Source organism: Branchiostoma belcheri, unplaced genomic scaffold, assembly GCF_001625305.1.
Source record: "Branchiostoma belcheri isolate BF01 breed outbred unplaced genomic scaffold, Haploidv18h27 scaffold64, whole genome shotgun sequence".
NCBI lineage: Eukaryota > Metazoa > Chordata > Leptocardii > Amphioxiformes > Branchiostomatidae > Branchiostoma > Branchiostoma belcheri.
In genome coordinates this window covers 1,898,786-1,916,486 of record NW_017804287.1, presented here as the reverse complement: position 1 = coordinate 1,916,486, position 17,701 = coordinate 1,898,786, and the positions used below count along the sequence as shown (strand labels likewise).

The 17,701-nt window shown below is 42.0% G+C and overlaps 6 protein-coding genes across 6 annotated transcripts; 3 read left to right on the top strand and 3 right to left on the bottom strand.

The window, feature by feature from the left end:
• The first annotated feature begins 1,500 nt into the window (after window positions 1-1,500).
• On the top strand, window positions 1,501-3,833 carry LOC109483328. Its single transcript, XM_019786317.1, has 3 exons — window positions 1,501-1,516; window positions 1,969-3,439; window positions 3,535-3,833. The coding sequence occupies exons 1-3, from the start codon at window positions 1,501-1,503 to the stop codon at window positions 3,749-3,751; spliced, it is 1,704 nt and encodes a 567-aa protein (XP_019641876.1). The 3' UTR covers window positions 3,752-3,833.
• A 973-nt stretch (window positions 3,834-4,806) lies between these two features.
• On the bottom strand, window positions 4,807-7,090 carry LOC109483333 (apolipoprotein D-like). The gene is made up of 4 exons (XM_019786323.1): window positions 6,964-7,090; window positions 5,840-5,964; window positions 5,489-5,574; window positions 4,807-5,323 (listed from the first exon to the last, which is right to left on the bottom strand). The coding sequence occupies exons 1-4, from the start codon at window positions 7,087-7,089 to the stop codon at window positions 5,094-5,096; spliced, it is 567 nt and encodes a 188-aa protein (XP_019641882.1). The 5' UTR covers window position 7,090; the 3' UTR covers window positions 4,807-5,093.
• A 413-nt stretch (window positions 7,091-7,503) lies between these two features.
• LOC109483340 (apolipoprotein D-like) lies at window positions 7,504-8,976 on the bottom strand. Its single transcript, XM_019786331.1, has 4 exons — window positions 8,836-8,976; window positions 8,479-8,600; window positions 8,121-8,206; window positions 7,504-7,986 (listed from the first exon to the last, which is right to left on the bottom strand). The coding sequence occupies exons 1-4, from the start codon at window positions 8,953-8,955 to the stop codon at window positions 7,757-7,759; spliced, it is 558 nt and encodes a 185-aa protein (XP_019641890.1). The 5' UTR covers window positions 8,956-8,976; the 3' UTR covers window positions 7,504-7,756.
• Window positions 8,977-9,513: 537 nt separating this feature from the next.
• On the bottom strand, window positions 9,514-11,528 carry LOC109483331 (apolipoprotein D-like). The gene is made up of 4 exons (XM_019786321.1): window positions 11,357-11,528; window positions 10,493-10,614; window positions 10,068-10,153; window positions 9,514-9,871 (listed from the first exon to the last, which is right to left on the bottom strand). The coding sequence occupies exons 1-4, from the start codon at window positions 11,480-11,482 to the stop codon at window positions 9,642-9,644; spliced, it is 564 nt and encodes a 187-aa protein (XP_019641880.1). The 5' UTR covers window positions 11,483-11,528; the 3' UTR covers window positions 9,514-9,641.
• A 472-nt stretch (window positions 11,529-12,000) lies between these two features.
• Window positions 12,001-14,358, top strand: LOC109483341. Its single transcript, XM_019786332.1, has 2 exons — window positions 12,001-12,509; window positions 13,559-14,358. The coding sequence occupies exons 1-2, from the start codon at window positions 12,167-12,169 to the stop codon at window positions 14,215-14,217; spliced, it is 1,002 nt and encodes a 333-aa protein (XP_019641891.1). The 5' UTR covers window positions 12,001-12,166; the 3' UTR covers window positions 14,218-14,358.
• A 1,041-nt stretch (window positions 14,359-15,399) lies between these two features.
• Window positions 15,400-17,594, top strand: LOC109483329. The gene is made up of 2 exons (XM_019786318.1): window positions 15,400-15,744; window positions 16,728-17,594. Exons 1-2 carry the CDS (start codon window positions 15,429-15,431, stop codon window positions 17,591-17,593), a joined length of 1,182 nt encoding a protein of 393 aa, XP_019641877.1. The 5' UTR covers window positions 15,400-15,428; the 3' UTR covers window position 17,594.
• Window positions 17,595-17,701: the final 107 nt, after the last annotated feature.

Sequence of the window (17,701 nt, the reverse complement as noted above, 5' to 3'; positions counted from 1 at the left end):
CTATTAGTACAGGTGCCAATGCAGACTGAATTGTATGTTGTAAACTTAAGATAATTATTATGTTAAGAATATCTATAGAACCATGACAGGTCATGTTTTTGTTGTCAGAGGCTGTAATGTGTTCCATGACAAGTATTCAGTGTGAAAGTGAACATTATGAAGTAATGAAGCATGAAATTACTGTCTAATAATGTATTAGTCATGCAGCTAAAAGTAGAGTGTTCCATTTCCAAATGCTACTAGCAGTGCTACATGTACTCTGCCACTGACTAATGGCTTACACACTGTAGATAGGGTAACTTTACAGAGATGGTATGGGTTGTCATGTGTAACCCAAAAAGTTGTGGATACATGTAGGTCAGTGTGATATTTAGTATAAAGTACGTGGAAATGTGTCGGCAAAGGGAAAGTCAACTTCTATGATAGGCCTCCTGGCAGCTTTGAGGCAGACTTCAGGTTTTAATGGCTCATGCTCTGCACATGCTACAGCCATAATCTTTTGGTGGTGCATGTAGATAGCTCCTATGTACCCTCAAATAGATGTGGTATAGGTTTGGGCACTCAAGCAGTATTTTTTGGACTCCTGGGGCTGATTTTGTTTGAGACTTTGACAGTGAAAACCTAGACAGTGAAAACCATGATATTTATTATGTTCGCTATATTTGTTGCGTTATACCTATACTAAGATACTGCTGTAAAGAGCTGTATTGCTGCAATGTATAAGCTATACTATGAATAAAGTCTTATTCTAAAGCTGTAAAGTAATGTACTTTAATGTACTTTTTTTAATGATTTACAGAATATCTTTGATGAATCTTTGAAAGAATATATTCGAAGTATTTATTTATACCAACTCAGGGGTACTTGAACACACGCTCAATTTCAGGTTAATATTTTGAGAGCCTCTCGCTGCTAAAACAAGCGTTTAGAATCGTTTATCGCCGTTTTTATTCCCGGTCGCTCATTCGTGTCAAGCACATTCCTGGTTTTGCGCCACACCCTGGGAAAATTCGTTCCGTCAGCTTTACACAACTTGTCAACCCGGATTTAGCCATGTATTGTCGGACGCCACCTGTCGGTGATTAGATGTAATGCAGCGTAACGATAACGAAAGGGATCATTCCAAAATAGTAACCATCAACGCAAACGTTAACTATTCATTCACAAATTAGATGATATGACTGGAAAAATTCAAAGCAAACATCGACTGCTATCAATATTTCTATAGTTATGATTATTTGCATATTTGATTAAACATTGGCACCCAAAAAGAACAGTTGATTTCGATTTGAGTAGTAAAACAATAACTTAGGGCGACCCCTTAGCATATACAGTATTGGACGTATCACGTTAGATCTCAAGTGTTGGGGAAATCCACCCGACTGTATCGCTGAGTGACATATCTTGTTTGGGTTGACTATAGTTGCGTTCAGTTGGGCCCCGCATACCCACACAAGTCAGTGTTTAGATGCGAATGTGAAGACTCAGGGGAAAAACAGAATGGCTTTGCAACAAGGTAAGATTTAGTATTCTATAGCTATAATACTAAATGTTTATAATTATTCTTTTGGGAAAGAATAATGGCTAACATAAACAGCCCTGATTTGGGATTTGAAAGGGTCTGTCGACTGTAGAATGTAAATTGAAAGCCGCAATTACGTTGCTTGAAAAGTTTCTTCGCGTTGGTAGGTCACACATTGTTTTTAGAAATATTGAAATTTTGTCAGGTAAGAATATTTGGGTTGTGCAAAAAGCTAACCAAAATCTTTCACCAGTTTTAAAAGGAAATCTTTGACAGGTTTTCACGTGTTTCTGCATCATCATTCCATTGTTCGCGATGTCAAAGACAACACTTACACAATCATGATTTGAAAAATGTATTTGTTTAATTTTGTGGGTGTTTTGTTTCCATTTGTTGTTAAGCCTAGCATTATTATTGACGACTTGTCATGTGTTTTCTTCATACAGAGTTCCAGTGTTCGCGGTGCCGCATGACCCTCCCATCTCACGAGTTACGAGACGAGTGTCCGTCGGCTGTCCGCAGACACTGGGGCCGGTACGACTACCGTCCCAACACCTGGGACGTCCAGAGGGAGTGGAGCTGCTGCCTGGAAGAGCGGGAAGACGCGCCGGGCTGCAGACGAGACGCCCATGACGTCATAGCTCCAGTACAAGGACTCAAGATTCAAACTTCCGTCCAGGATGTAGCCCAGTCGCTTCTTAAGAGCCGGCCTAGCCCAATCTTGAATACATCAACCTCGTCAACTCCCGACCAAAGCATTTCACCTTTCCCGACTACTAAAGAACAACAGCAAGGCCGTCGTAGTACTGATTTGGACGAAAAGGACAATCTACTTAGACAGAACCTTCAAACAGAGACGGTAAGAAATGGAGACAAGGTACTAGTACGTTCTGTAGCAAGGAAACCGTTCTTGTATGTACCTATGTATTTGCCTGAAGAGATCACGGAAGAGACTACTAAATTTTGTAGTAGAGACGACCCCTTGGAAAGGGGACCTATGCCGACAGAGTTCGACAACAGTGAACGACTAACGGACACAAACGCCACGACGTCTTTCGTAACACACAGCAAAAACCAAGGCACTGATTCCTGTGAGAAACATACAGATTGCGACGAAGAAAGGGGATCCTTTTCTCAAAATTTCAAATATGGAAGTGCGGCACTTGAAAAAGCAAATTTAGGGGAGAAAGACGAGTCTGAACAGTCGACAGCTGCAGCAAGTTTTTCCTCGGAGAGTAGGTCACAGAATCGCGGTGCACACACGGATAATCTTCCACAAAAAGATCAAGTCAGTGCCGATCAACAAGCAAGATCAAGAGTTGTGGATCTGTATCAAGAATGGTTGGATAAACTCAGATTAGAGTCGCCACCATCGTCATCACCCTTGACAGCGACGAAATCACCGCCGAGAAGACTAAAAAACATCCGGAAGGACCGGCGCTCCCAATCGGACGACAATCTGTCCACTCGGAGCAAGGCGCGGTCTCATTCATCGTTGCCGCGGCAACAGCCTCACAGACTGGCTGAATGCAGGTCTCTCTTCAGCAGCGCCGTGGATTTGACGTCGTGTTTGCGGTCATCTGAGCAGGGAGAGAAAAGTGTTGACAAGTGGCTGGCAAACAGTCGGTCATCTCAACAATCGGGCCGTGAAGAACACATGATTCAATTTGAGACAGAACGTACAAGTCACGCCAAAACTATGTTGATGAGTGGAGAAAATGATGGTGTTGACAGGGGACAGAAGATGTCTGATTTGACTGGAATGAGACGTTGGATACGCCCCACGTACACGTCCTTGTTCCCTACGTCGAATTCGCGGCTGAGCAGTGTATCAGCGCCGAAAAGCGATAAAAGTCAAAACTGCAGGAAGAAATCGACATTGCCGCTCGCTTCTTCTACTCCTTTCGGATATTCCGCGTCAGAGATTGAGAAAAGAAGAACCAACCCTTCCCCAAACGTAAGGCTCGGGAACGTGGAAAGAGCATTTGACAATCCGCCACCGAATTCTCAAGTATCATGGACGACGTTGCGACGAATGACCGGTTCACAAAATACACCCCAGAAGCCACCAGGGTCCGTGCGAGTTCTGGGAATCCCGTGCCTGGCTGTTCCTCTCGTATCCGTGCCAGAACAACGACAGAACACCCGCCCGTGGTCGTCAACATCCACCTTACCACCCAACCCTTCCCGACCTTCCTGGCTCATCATCCCAATTCGCCAGCGGCATAATCGGCAAATCTCACCGCCGACGCAGTCTGCCAACAACCGCCAAGGCGTTTCACTGTCACAGGCAAGCTCAAACGTTCCTACGGGCCTGCAGAAGGCTGGAGGTAAGTCTCCCTTCGGCGTATATACCCCGGTTGGCACACCAAAAAGCAAATTGGAAGCAGCGAAAGGAGAGGAAAAGTCATTCGGACTGCATTGCTTTTTCCCTCGAAAAAACGCCCGTATCAATCCGCGCTCTTCAAGATCTAACGGCCGGGCAAACCGTCCATGTACATGGGCTTACAGACAGTCAGTCCAGCGGCCCTCCGTGCCAGAATCCTTCGGTCTCGTCTGCGTAACCAAGCAACAAGCAAGCTCGACTAATCTTAGAGAAAAAGTACCCTCATCAGATATGGTTGAAAGGCAGAACCTGCCTGGAACGCGTGACTCACTGACTGTAAACACGAACAAGAGATGTTGGAAGGAAAGTCTTCCAGATGACGCTGTTCTTGACAGTGTGTCTCGGGCAGTCTCTTGCCCAGAACTGAGATATCCTGACGTCTGTAGTGGATACCAAACAACGTCTGAGACTCTCCATGCTTCAGGATCGGGCACTTGCGCAAATAGACGACAGGAAAGAGAGTCAACAAGAAAACTGAGAGGTCAGGAGTCGTTGGAATTCTCATTGAATGAACAAGGTATTCTGGTGTAAAATGCATGGGATTTAGATGATGTTTGTATGTGCTTAATATACTGGGGAAAAAGCACACTTTTGCAATGTTATGTTTAATTTTCGATTTTTGTCTTGTATTCTAAGCCATGTTTATAACCGTCATTCTGGTATAATCAAGAATTTCACTTTCCAAGTTAAAATTCCGTAGGAGTTGATTACTTTGAACTTTTAAAATGAAATAGGTTGAATAGACTCGATTAAGGTATCATTTCGTAATTTGTTTGTGACTCTTAATTATTTTGAGGTGGGGCACAAGTAGATACATGGCCAAAGAAAGAGAAATTCAACGTTCAGTCAGGTAGATTTTGTTGACAACTTTTGTTTTCAGAAAAAAACCTTTGTATTTGAATTGCCTTATTGCATGCTGACCACATTTCTGTATAATTAATTGTTAGCTATAACTAATTGGTTCAACGTTCTACCTTTAATTGTTATCATAGGAAAATTGAAGTACATCAATTGCCAATTAATTTTACGTTTTTTATTCATACACAGTATGATATCACCTTGTTGCATTGTTATTATAATAATAATGTTTAAAGCCATTTGTATGGAGGTTGTGGTGTTGAAAATGATATTTTGCACCTATTATGCTGTCAAAAATGTTCTTTATTTGATTTAGTAAAAGAATGTTCAGTTGGTGCATCCGGATTGGTCGGTTGTTGTCATGTGACTGACGTCGATTCCGTATCCAGTCGCAAGCTTGTGGAGGTCGTCGATCAAGGCTTGGTCGATCGCGTGTTCTCTCGCGAGAATCCACAAGAACTGGACATTACCCAAGCCCAGAACATCAGAACACGACCAGATGAAAGTGTAGGTCTTGTAGTCCGTCTTCAGAACCCAGTAGTCTCCATATGGGGCAGCTGTGGGGGTTGAAAAAGCAGTCGTCATTAGTATAGTAAAGACGAGGAGGGGGAAGGGGTCATAGACTCATCAGTCACGTTTGGGATCAGATTATGGACACAGAGCCATCTAGTGGTAATGTATACAATTGCATGCGCAGCATCAAAAGTAGTACATGTACTCACCACTAGCAAAGCGCACGGCCAGCTTAGCGGGATACTTGGGGTCGGGGTTGTACAGGTCACCGATCCTAATGTCTATCTTTCCGTCCCTGAAAGAGTAAGAAAATCACGTATAGGGCTCAGAATGTTTACACAGAAATGTTAAAATCCAGCATTTGTTTACTTCCAGGCTTGAAAAACACATTTAGCCTAAGCAAATTTGTCCAAAGTAACTACAACACAAAAATCAATACAGGTTGACGGTACACATCGACAAATACCCATGCCAAGTACTAATATAAACATCGCAAATTTCAGCAGGGATATCATATAGTGACGTATAATGTCCTTGATTTACATAAAATGAGTACTTACGACAATGTGCCCTCATTATCGACCTTGACATGTCCGTTCGGCAGCAGTGTGTAGTTAGCCCGGACACATTTACCAGATTCGAAGGCAGCCGGGAACTTTTCTATTTCGTACCACGGGCCCATGTACTGAAAAAACATGGAAGGAATGAATACATCTGGTTAAACGTTGTTGCACTCACGTGACTATGACGTACCTCGTAAGTATTGTCCGCCTTGTTGAATCATGTTAAATTTGGATGTTGCCACGTAAATTTGGCGGAATTTAAAAATACATAACCCATTGTATGAACAAATCAGAAAAGATAAAGAAGATTAGGCTATGCAAAGAAGTAGCAAACAATTGAAAGACACTCAAATTTGCAGAGAACAATAGTTAACGAATCACGAGGACACGCAACGTGATGTCACACATGGCTTAATGTATCTCACAACAGGTGCCTCTGGCTTTCCAATCTTATTTTATTTTCAACTAAATTTAAAGCTCGTAACTTGTATTATACAAGCGCTGTACCACAGTGAATGAGACAATCATGGACTTGATGTATACTACCTTAGATTCAGTTGTTTTGTGAGAAAAAGGGCCTATCTGAAATCTTGCAGAACAATATGTTAGCTTCTGAACTCTGTACATAATACATTGTACCTGTCTCTGGTATAACTTGTGTACCTTGCACCCCCTTGCTATCTATTTAGGTCATTGAGAAAATACGTTTCTTAGTCTGGATTAGACTTGAAGAACAGTATCCATTCCTTACTTTTCGCAGGCGCTATTCTATGAAATCCATAATTGCTGGTTCGTCTGTGAATCAGTAGCAGGGGCCTAACGCATACGTCTTACAGGCAAACATGCAAAGTCAGTCCACGTGACTATACATGTAGCACAATTGAGCACGTGTTGAAGTTAACTTAAAAACACGTTAACCACCCTTTGCGTTAATTGTGTATACCCTTAACCATTACCCATTTAAGATTTTATTGCAAACGTGGTCTTATTACAACGCTGCAAGCATCAACCAATTAAAAGAAACCGTCGTTGTTCTTTTGCTGGAAATTGCTTACTTTTCTAAGCTTAAAACCAACAGTGTAAAACTATAAAGGCACAGAAAACAAAAGTTTCTTCCTTACCGGTTTGATATCAAAATCTTGTTGCACGTTCACTGTTGGACATTTCCCGAAGCCTGGGACTTGCCCTTCCACGTACGTTACCGACAGTAGAGCCACAGCTAACGGGAGGAGGTGGAACATCGCCATGTTGGATCGATTCTCAGTGTTCTACAGACTGTGCCGCAGTGGAAGCCTCACGTGGAACCATCTAATCACTTGATCTCATTGTGTTTTGTAACCGCTGGTCTCGAAGTAGGTCATTTTACTGATAGGTTAATCGTTATACAACGTGATGTGAGTAATCATTGGCTACTGACAGGCCTGTACAGATTTGGCAAATATTGTGTAATCAAATCAAAGATGTGCAAACTTAACCCTCTTGTGTAATACAATTACGCAACGACGTGAGGGGTGTTTCAGAATGCATCACTTAGTACTAGTATGTGAATTGTACTGAACTGTGCCTTTAAAGGTAAATGGTCAGAAAAATTAAACCTTCTAAAAAGAGTCACAGAAGACATAGTCAAATGTCATATCAATGAAACACACAACACAAAAATGAAGGGAACGATGTTTATTCTCGATGCATTTAAGTTGCTCATTACAGACATAATTTTCCTCGCTTTAACACAAATGTAAAAACATTCAGTTTGGAATACTGTATATTTTACTCTTTCAACATTGACAACCCATTGCAATATTGCAATATAGATGAATTCTTTAATAGATATTTCGGTTTCATGTTTAAGTACTATTTTCTTTAACTTATTGGGTCTCTCGAAGAAGCATAATTTCGTAAAAAAAAAAAGTTTTTTTAGGAGTCACATCCCGTTTGATCGGTTTTGCTGAAGTGGCTGACGTCAATTCCGTATCCGGTCGCCAGCTTGTGCAGGTCGTCCACCACGGCCGGGTCAAGCTCGCGTTCTCTCGCGAGAATCCACATGAACTGGGCGTTAGTCAGGTTCAGGAGGTCCACACAGGACCAGACCAGGGTGTAAGTCTTGTAGTCTGTCTTTAGAACCCAATATGGTCCGTACGGCGCAACTGGGAAAGTTGGAAAAAAATTACGTCAGTTTTAGTAACGGTAGATAAAAACGTCCTCACTGATCTTAATATCATGTATTAAGTAAATAAAATAGCAAGCTTTTTTCAACAATCAAACAAACAGAAATACTTACAACTATAAAAGCGAACGGCGATTTTTGCCGCCTCTTTGGTGTCAGGGATGTAGGCATCGCCGATTGCCTTCTTTACTCCGCCGTTACTGGAAAGAAAGATATGGACGATCAATAATCACGAATCATCGGAGAGGGTGTTTGTTTGCACTCACGTGACTATGACGCAAGTATTGTCCGCCATGCTGGATGGTTAAACCTGGAAATTAAGCCTTGCACTTTCTGTGACCTTCAAATGGAAATCTGTAAGTTCAGCCAACTATCATATATGGTCGCTATTACGCCACGTTCCTATTTCGTATCAACAAAAAACAAACAAACAAACAACAAATAAACATGTGTGCTGAAGATGACTACTTACACGTTCTCCTCATTATCGACCCTGACGTGCCCGTCTGGCTTCAGTGTGTAGTTAGCCCGCAGACATTTTCCCGCTTCGAAGTACGCTGCAAATCTCTCTATCTCGTGCCATGCACCAAGATACTGAAAAAATTATCAATAAAATGATTTGGTTGCCAACATTTCTTGATATGTTTAAAGCAGCTGTATTCGTAACACTTTACCTTTGGTTACTGCATCGTTGAACTGGACAGACAAATGTTAAAATGAATGAAACCGTGGCCACTCTGGCTAAAAATGGACGATTATCAGGATGATTAGGCTAGGAGTAAGATGGAGATATAAGAAGAGACTTGAATCTATCTAGTAAATTCCTTACCTGACTGATGTCAAAACCTTCCTGCACCTTCACTTCAGGACACTTCCCAGGACCGATGACCTGTCCTTCCACGTACGTAACGGACAGTAGAGCCACAGCTAACAGGTAGAACGCCGCCATGTTGGAGTCTCAGTGTTACATGTGATGTCACAATTTAAGACACGTGAAACGGACTAATCTAATCATGTCATCTGTTTGTGTGTTTGACAACCGTGAGGTCATAAAGATCACATGCTGTTGTGTCAATCGTGACGTAACATATTTTGCATTGTTCTGATTTACACACACTTGGTAAACAATTTAAACTCCTACTGAAACTTGGGACCAACATTTTCAGATTACATGACTGTATGAAAAGTAATTGGTTAACCTACTTATTTGCACAGAAGATATCGATAGTCTAAACAAATGCAATCGGTCGCCGACTTCGGAATTCTAGGTTAAACGAAAATATTGTACTTTGGTTAATCTCTATTGTACTTTGGTACTGTACTGTATAGTAGGTAGATACGATTGGTATAAATGCGGCTTGTCACGAAGTCACTTAACAGTTGAATGAAAAGCGTAGCAATATTCAAAATGCTTTATTTGAAATACCACATTGACTTCTTATACTGCTATAAGGCATACCTATCTCTGACATTAAGAATAGAATAAAAAGCGAAGACATGTGGTCTGTTGACTGCTTGAATGGGCTGTTTTATTTTTCAAAATGCATAACACATTCTGATATCATCAGTCAATGGCTTTTATAGCAACATTCTTTAACATATATGAGATTATGAAATGTTGGTGAAATAAAGTATCTAGTTAACGCATCCAGTTTGATCTGTTTTACTAAAATGGCTGACGTCAATTCCGTATCCGGTCGCCAGCTTGTGCAGATCGTCGATCACTGCTGGGTCGACCTCGTGTTCTCTCGCGAGAATCCACGCGAACTGGACATTACCAAAGCCCAGAAGATCCCCACATGACCATATCAGGGTGTAGGTCTTATAGTCAGTCTTCAGGACCCAGTATGCGCCGTACGGGGCAGCTAGAAAGGTTGAAAAACGCATTTTATTATAGACTACTCTCTATCAAGGGCAAATGTACAAATTGACGTTCTCAGCTAAAAAAAAGCCTTGCTTAGAGCAAGACTGTACTACCAAGGACATAAGATTATTATCATACAGTATAATATCCTTGGTACTATGAATCGTATTTAGCGACAATCTAAAAGTGCTTCTCACCGTCATAGAACCGCACGGCCAGTTTAGCCGACTCTTTGGGGTCTGGAATGTAGGCATCACCGACTGCAATCTTTTCTTCTCCGTTCCTGAATATGAAAGAATGTCCAAGATGACGCACAACTAACGTAGACGGGGGTTTCATAAGCTGCCTGTACGTCCAGTATTAAATTTGACACAGACTGGTGTTCAATTTCTGTTTGCAGTTAAAGCTTGAACTTTAAGAATCCTTTCACTGACTAACACTAACACATTGCTGAAAAAATGCTGCTGCAGAAGAATTTTTCATGTTATGTTTTCTTATGAACATTCATGTAAAATGTTGCCCACCCAACATGGCGGACATTACTTACGCCATAGGCACGTGAGAGCAAAAGCGGGCAAGGGAAAACATATCATATGTCTAAACAGCATCCAGAAATACTTACACATTTTCTCCATTCTCTACCCTGACGTGTCCGTCTGACTTCAATGTGTAATTAGCTGTGATGCATTTCCCAGCTTCAAAGACTGCTGGGAATCTCTCTATCTCGTGCCACAAACCAAGGTACTGAAAAAAGATTGAAAAAGATAAAACTGATATAAATAAACGGTGAACAGTAGTTTATCTTAACGTAATTGTGAAAGGTAGTAGGTCGAAATGTTAAAAAAAAAAGAAATAGTTAAGAAACCTCTTGTCTTTCTCGTCTAGTTTTCCTTCTTTTTTGATTTTGTTATACCCCAATTAAAAACGGGTCGAGGGGGTCATAAAGTCACCAGGAATAGACAAGGTAGCTATATACTTCAACAACCTCATACCGGCCCTATCTTACAGCAACACACACGAAGCAGATCAACTTCAGTACTATTAGGTTGATATTATTTCAGGGTTAACCCTGAAACACACCAAAACACATCACAAAAAACATTCAGAATAAACGTTATCTGAAATCCTTACAAATGACGTACAACTGACCTTTGCCCTGTTGTCAACATAGGCTGTTGTGTAACGGCACAAGACATTATTAGGTAACATTTTTTAGGGTGGGGGAGGGGTACCGTGTCACCGTACATCATTATAATGTTACATCAACTTGAACCGTCCTGCTGTCACAGAATCATTTTTCAAGAAGAGTTTGGTATATTCTACACTCTAAGTAGTACGTATCTGTGTATGGTTATTGTATGTTGTTGGGGGTATGGCTATTGCTTACAAACGGTCAATGGAGAATTTGCGAAGGAAACCAAATGATAACATCATAGAAAAGAAGACTTTGCCAAAAATGTGACAAAAAGGTACATGTATTTCTCACCTGGCTGAGGTCAAAGCCTGCCTGTACCTGCACCGTTGGACATTTCCCGAATCCCGGGACTTGCCCTTCCACGTACGTCACCGACAGAAGAGCCACAGCTAACGGGAGGAGGTGGAACAGCGCCATGTTGGTTTCTGCGTTGTACAGGTTGTGTAACAGCTGAAGACGCACGTGAAAGAAACTATCTAACCACGCCCCTCGTTTGGGTGTCAACACGACAAGGGTGTGGTTATAGTCGTTACTAACATAAAGTGTCAATCATTATCGGCTCAATCAAATTAGAGAAGAATATAGCTTTGAGGAACAAGTTAGTCGGAGGTGTGAGGATAAGGACAGATACATTTCCTGTGTGTAAAATCACCAATACTAATACACCGAATGATATGACGTTTGAAACAGTTTAAGTATGAGCAAAGACCCCATGCTGAATTATAAGTAATGTGATACACAGAAAGTACAATATGATGGAACCTTTTACATTGTTCGACCGTATTGGTCAGGGTTACCACCTCATTATTACCGCCCCTATTGTTAGCTAAAGACGGGGCGCGCCAACTAGACATCCATCCTGGTGAATTACCATGTAAATCACCATGGCTGATACTCCTCAGATTAAAGGGGTGTTTTTGTTTTCGGCTGAAGTCCAATGCTGCCCACTATAACTTCTCTTGACTTTCGCTCAGGGCATTACCTGGCCCAAGTTAATTATAAACTTGTGCGCTGGCCTTGGATTTTGAACTTGTTGACATTATTACGTTGCTACGTGTAAATACAGTGTATTTTGCTCTTGACTGGGATAGTCCGCCATAGATGGCAAAAACAGGCGCCACCACGATGGGCAGGGCATGGTTCTCAAAAATCTACGGCCAATTCGTCCACGGAAAGGGTCTCCTCGCATCGCTAGTGGCTGCGGTAGGTTTCACCGTGAGCCCGGTGTTGAGTCGGCGGGCCGCAGACGTGGGTGTGCCGGGGTTCCAGTTGGTCCTGGTGAACGAGCTCTGTAAATTCGCCATGTTTGTCCCCTTGGCTTTAGTGTTCCGAGCTCCACTACGGGGGAAGGATTGGAAGCAGACTGTTCTCATGATAGCCAACGGTGGATTGAGGGCGCTAGGAGGAACGCTTTTGGTCTTGTCCGTTATTCTGATTCCACCGGGTGAGTACAAAATATACGTGTATCATTAATATATAAGATTTGTCCTTTTTAATTATATCAAAGAGAAGTTCCCATACTTCGAACACCTAAGCGCAAATGATAAATTTATATTTTTGATGCGTCTAGACAAACCTTGTATCACAAACATGATCTGCTCCCACATTTTCCACTGTACAAAAAAGCGAGAAGAAGTTGACCTGTCTGTATTAGCTCAGTGACTAGAACACTATGTATTAGCCTAGTATAGTACCCTTGTATGTTCCTTATGTATGTATGTCTAAGTCAAGTAGTGCATCTTTTGTCTCCAATTTTCTATATACGTTTTATGTGTCTGTCATACTCAGTATCTTGACCTGTACCTAGCCCGTCGTGGCATGAATGTACAATAAAGGTATTTCACATTTCACATTAATGACAGCTCAGTCAGTGAATGTCTTGGAAATATTATATTAGTTCCTTTTGACCGCGGGCCGTAGCCTGCGCTCAGTACCAGAGGTGCGATGTCTCAAAATAGAAGTCCTCATCATTTATTCAACACACAAAACTTGTAATTGCATTTTCTCCTTAATGAAATTGTTTCTGAGGCTGAACTCTGTGACTTTTATTCCCCGATATGTAAATGAACGGTTATTTTTTTCCAAATTCATGACGTTTTACATGCATCTAGTATCTATTAGCCTATTGGACTCTGTCTTAAGCCTGGTTATTTTTTAATATTTATGACCGCAGTCTGCAAGTCATGTGTACGAGTTTGAAGTTTTTCTTATGTCTATAAAACTGAGTCCTCTGAGATCCTTTGGTACCGATTTCATTCACAGAACTATGGGCTGAAGATGACACACGTGACATGTCAGTGAGCAGTGGATCATAGGTTTCAGAAACTTTGTGGTGCCCCCGTCTCTGTTGACAACCTGTGTCACGTGTTTTTATTTTACGTTGAACGTGGCGTAAACGCTCTGGAAACATAGTATGGTATACTGTGTAACTTTGGTACACTTTAATAGTGATAAAAACAATTGCTTCCTCTGTATTTGTTTCCTATTCTGCAGGGAACGTGTTAGCTATAAGTCAGGGAGCAGCAGCGCCCATGTTCGGCATGATGGCGGCCTGGTTGGTCATGAGAGAGGCGCCAGGATGGCCCAACGTCATCGGCATCGTCTTCCAACTCACCGGCGTCGCCATGATTGTTTTTGGCGGGAAACCGTCCTCGGAACATTCGTACAAACCCTGTTTGAACCACTGGAACAGTACAACCGAACGACGTAATGTTACTTGCAATGCAACTCATTTTGGCAACGTGACTATCGAAACTGAGAGGGAAATATTTACATCTAGAAAGCTCATACACGACCCCTATGTAGCATATGTCGTTGGAAACATTTTTGCTGTTTTGAACCCATTAGTACTGGCATTCGTAGATGTCATAAACAGACGGAATCTAAGAAACAATGCCAAGATGACTTGTATTGTGTTTGCCGAGGGTTGGGGTTTTGTTATTATCCTTCCTATTATGTTCCTCACTTCAACACCGAAATGGAATCTCGAATTAGAAGTTATTTTCAGTCTAATAGGACAAGGTGTGGTATTGGCATTGGCAGTTGGGTGTCTATACAATGGCCTTAACTCAGAAAAGGCGGCGACAGTGTACATCATGTTAGGCCTTAGCACGGTTCTAGGGTACGTGCTACAGTACTTCGTCATATACTAGTATATCACTCCGCATGTGTTCGAGCTATGCGGAGCGTCCATTATTGTGATGACCATAGTTGCTGTTGTTGGGTTTACTTGGAAACAGCGTGCAAGAGATGGGACGAAAGAGTTTAAGGAGGAATGTGAGAAAATGCCAACCCACCATTATAATGAAATGGAAGTTTACTGGTTGGAATCATCTGTATAAGATAAAGACAACGATTCTACCGGCGGCCAACTACAAAGTTAAAACGTACAGAAACTGCTATGTAAAAGGCTTGTGAGATGTTGATTTTATTTGATTTATTAGCTACTTTAGTATACATGCCCGTAGCCAGGGGGGGTTCGGGGGGTTCGGAAGAACCCCCCCACAAGGCTCAAAGGTCCACTTTTTGGTCCACTTTTTATGTAAAGGTCCACTTTTTGGTCCACATTTTATGTAAAGGTCCACTTTTTGGTCCACATTTTACGTAAAGGTCCAAGATTTTTCTTGAAAAGATGGACTGGAATCGTAGAAAAACTGCTCCGTTGTCATTGAATAAAAATTTATTTCTGATTTTTTCTTGGAAATCCTCTCAAAAATGCACGAAATGCCATTTTAGAAGGTTCATTTTTCAAAATTTTCCGGGGGAGCATGCCCCCGGACCCCCCTAGGAACCTCGCGCCTACGGCGCTCGAGGTCCCCTAAAGCAGTGGGACGACCCCCCCCCCCATTCAAAATCCTGGCTACAGGCATGGTATATATATATTATCATTATATATAATATATATATTAGGCTGTATATATTAAAGATAAAGACAGCGATCCTAATTCTATCAACGGACTACAACGTTAACACAACACAGAAAATGCTTTATAAAAGACTTGTTTGATTTATTAGGCTGTATATTAAACATGATCCCAAAGGAGCGCCAGACGGTACAAGGGGATGGATAAAGTAAGTGGCCTGGTGACCGGATGATATAGAATAAAACATTCTCTTTCTTGCATTCGATTTAATTTCATATTTCAAATGTAGAGCGTAATTCTGTCGGCTTCAGTTGTAGTTTGTTTGCATTCCGCACGAGGTCCCCCTAAACCATGAAAGGTCATTGACAGTTGAAAGGTCAACTGCTGGTTACCGTTACATCATAGGCAGGGTCAGCTTAGTGTCAGCCAGCCTCTGCACCTGCCATGTGCCAAGCCGGTAAGATTTGGATGTCGTGTTGTAAAAACGGGCGCCTTTCTCGATGGCTACGGTAAAGAGAATGGTTTACGATCAATTTATCCACGGAAAGGGCCTGCTGCTGTCCCTGGTGGCGGCTATTGGCCTGACCGTGAGCCCGGTGTTGAGTCGGCGGGCCGCGGACGTGGGTGTGCCGGGGTTCCAGCTGGTCCTGGTGAACGAGCTCTGCAACCTGGCGTTCTTCGTGCCCCTGGCGCTGATCTTCAGGGTTCCGTTCCGAGGGAACACCTGGAAACAGACCGTTCTGATGATGGGCAATGGTGTACTGAGAGTCGCGGGTACGACATCTGTGGTGGTGTCTGTACTGCTTATACCGCCAGGTACGTGATTACACGTATAATTTTGTGATTCGTTGGTTAATCATTACTAGTAGAAGGGCAGCCTTTGTTTAATATTTCTGTACTTGTACTATGGTTGTCTGGCAATCAAGGCAAATACAAAGATATTTTTGAGAGCCATGGTAATATTCTAAGATAAAGCATTTTCAGTCTGTGTGACCTACATATCGTCAGTGCCTGTTTACAGCAGTGACAGAGACAAATCGTCTTCGAATGGTTCGGCCTGACCGTGTTTGTGTTGTCTGTTTCCGTGCATGTACGTCTGTCAACTGGTACAGCCGCTTTTGGGAGGATCACATTTTGCGCAGAACTGGCTATCATAATAAGGCTTTAATGAAGTTTATTGCAAATTCATGCCCGGGGGGCTAATTGCAGATTACAAACATCAAAGAACAATGAAACGTACTAAAAAAGTAAAATATACATGATAAAAGGTAGTTGACTAGAGCTATAGCTATGTCTAAAACTATGTCTAAGGGGTTTGACTTCTCTTTTTTAGACCATGGAAGACGTAATGTCCCACCTTTTCTTTTAATTGATTTGTAACACCCAGCCTGCCAGAAGAGCAAGTGCCATCAATGACATATGATTTAGCCCACAATGATTTGATTTTAAAAATGACACCCGCGCGCGCACAGATTGTCCCCGGTGATTAAAAAAAAAAGAAAAAATTGTTGTATTTCGTCAGAAATACACTCAAAGATTCGCTACAATTCCGTGGTGGTATCTAGCCTGGGTGCCATTCTAGTAAGTTTACCAGGATGCTAGAAGCTAAGACGGTTCATCCTGACTGTACATAACAATTAGCCGTTCATCTAATGAAAGACTGACAATTAGTTATTACTAGTATATACGTTTTCACGGAGGTGGACGGGGGTCAGTCCATTATATATTCGTATTGACTCATTGTATTGTGACCGACGCCATTTTCTTTTTTTTATCTGTGATATTTTTTATTATATTAGGAAACAGCTTTGCTATTGGGCAGGGAGCAGCTGCACCGATCGTCAGTATGGTGTTGGCCTGGTTGATCATGAGAGAGGCTCCGGGCTGGCCGAACGTCATCGGCATCGTCTTCCAAATCGCCGGTGTCGTCATGGTCGTTTTCGGCGGAAAAGCAACCCTCGATTCGTCGTCAGAACATTCAGATAATCCATCTGCTTGTGCAATGAACAACACTTGTGTTATGATGTTTGGCAATGGAACAGATTATAATTATACAGGAGCTACGAACACCACAGCAAAGGATGATGAAACTTCTACAAATCTGATACCTGACGCGTACGCAGCGTACGTTGTAGGGAATATTCTCGCTATTTTCGGACCGTCATTGTTGGCGTTAGTGGATGTTAATAACAGGAGAAATATGAAAGATAACGCTAGATTAACAAACCTTGTTCTCGTGGAGACTTGGGGATCTGTGTTCATCTTACCTCTTATGTATCTTTTATCGACTCCCAAGTGGCATCTTGAACTAGAACTTGTCTTCAGTATTGTGGCACAAGGTGTCATTTGGACACTTTCCGTAGGATGCCTATACTATGGCCTAAGCTCAGAAAAGGCGTCGACAGTGTACATTATGTTGGGCCTTAGCACAGTGCTGGGGTACGTGTTACAGTATTTTGTCAACCATATCACTCCGCAGGCATTAGAGCTTATAGGGGCGGCCTTAATTGTGCTGACCATAGTCGTTGTTGTTGGGTTGACGTGGAGACAAAATGCTAAAGAGGGAAAGAAAGAAGCTAATGAAGAGGAAGAAGAAGAGAATGTAAAAGTGAGGGACAAACTGATTGGGGATGGTGTTGATGTCTGTAAGGAAACATCTGTATGAATGAAATCATGCGCAGTTCATCTTAAAGATGTGCAAAACAAATCTTTATTGTTATTTGGAGACAATACATGTAATATTGAATTTAATTTTAGTCACTTTCTTCTCATT

Excerpts from the sequence above, each read along its gene's own strand:
- LOC109483333 (XM_019786323.1), bottom strand. The coding sequence starts at position 7,089 with ATGGCGATGTTCCACCTCCTCCCGTTAGCTGTGGCTCTACTGTCGGTA. Across the intron at positions 5,965-6,963 it reads AAGATTTTGATATCAAACCG|TACATGGGCCCGTGGTACGA; the intron begins GTAAGGAAGAAA and ends ATGTTTTTTCAG. Across the intron at positions 5,575-5,839 it reads GATAATGAGGGCACATTGTC|GGACGGAAAGATAGACATTA; the intron begins GTAAGTACTCAT and ends TTACTCTTTCAG.
- LOC109483329 (XM_019786318.1), top strand. The coding sequence starts at position 15,429 with ATGGCTACGGTAAAGAGAATGGTTTACGATCAATTTATCCACGGAAAG. Across the intron at positions 15,745-16,727 it reads TGTACTGCTTATACCGCCAG|GAAACAGCTTTGCTATTGGG; the intron begins GTACGTGATTAC and ends TTATTATATTAG.
- LOC109483340 (XM_019786331.1), bottom strand. The coding sequence starts at position 8,955 with ATGGCGGCGTTCTACCTGTTAGCTGTGGCTCTACTGTCCGTTACGTAC. Across the intron at positions 8,601-8,835 it reads AAGGTTTTGACATCAGTCAG|TATCTTGGTGCATGGCACGA; the intron begins GTAAGGAATTTA and ends TAATTTTTTCAG. Across the intron at positions 8,207-8,478 it reads GTCGATAATGAGGAGAACGT|TAACGGCGGAGTAAAGAAGG; the intron begins GTAAGTAGTCAT and ends CTTTCTTTCCAG.
- LOC109483341 (XM_019786332.1), top strand. The coding sequence starts at position 12,167 with ATGGCAAAAACAGGCGCCACCACGATGGGCAGGGCATGGTTCTCAAAA. Across the intron at positions 12,510-13,558 it reads CGTTATTCTGATTCCACCGG|GGAACGTGTTAGCTATAAGT; the intron begins GTGAGTACAAAA and ends CCTATTCTGCAG.
- LOC109483331 (XM_019786321.1), bottom strand. The coding sequence starts at position 11,482 with ATGGCGCTGTTCCACCTCCTCCCGTTAGCTGTGGCTCTTCTGTCGGTG. Across the intron at positions 10,615-11,356 it reads CAGGCTTTGACCTCAGCCAG|TACCTTGGTTTGTGGCACGA; the intron begins GTGAGAAATACA and ends ATCTTTTTTCAG. Across the intron at positions 10,154-10,492 it reads GTAGAGAATGGAGAAAATGT|GAACGGAGAAGAAAAGATTG; the intron begins GTAAGTATTTCT and ends TTTCATATTCAG.
- LOC109483328 (XM_019786317.1), top strand. Across the intron at positions 3,440-3,534 it reads ACTCCTTTCGGATATTCCGC|TATCATGGACGACGTTGCGA; the intron begins GTCAGAGATTGA and ends CGAATTCTCAAG.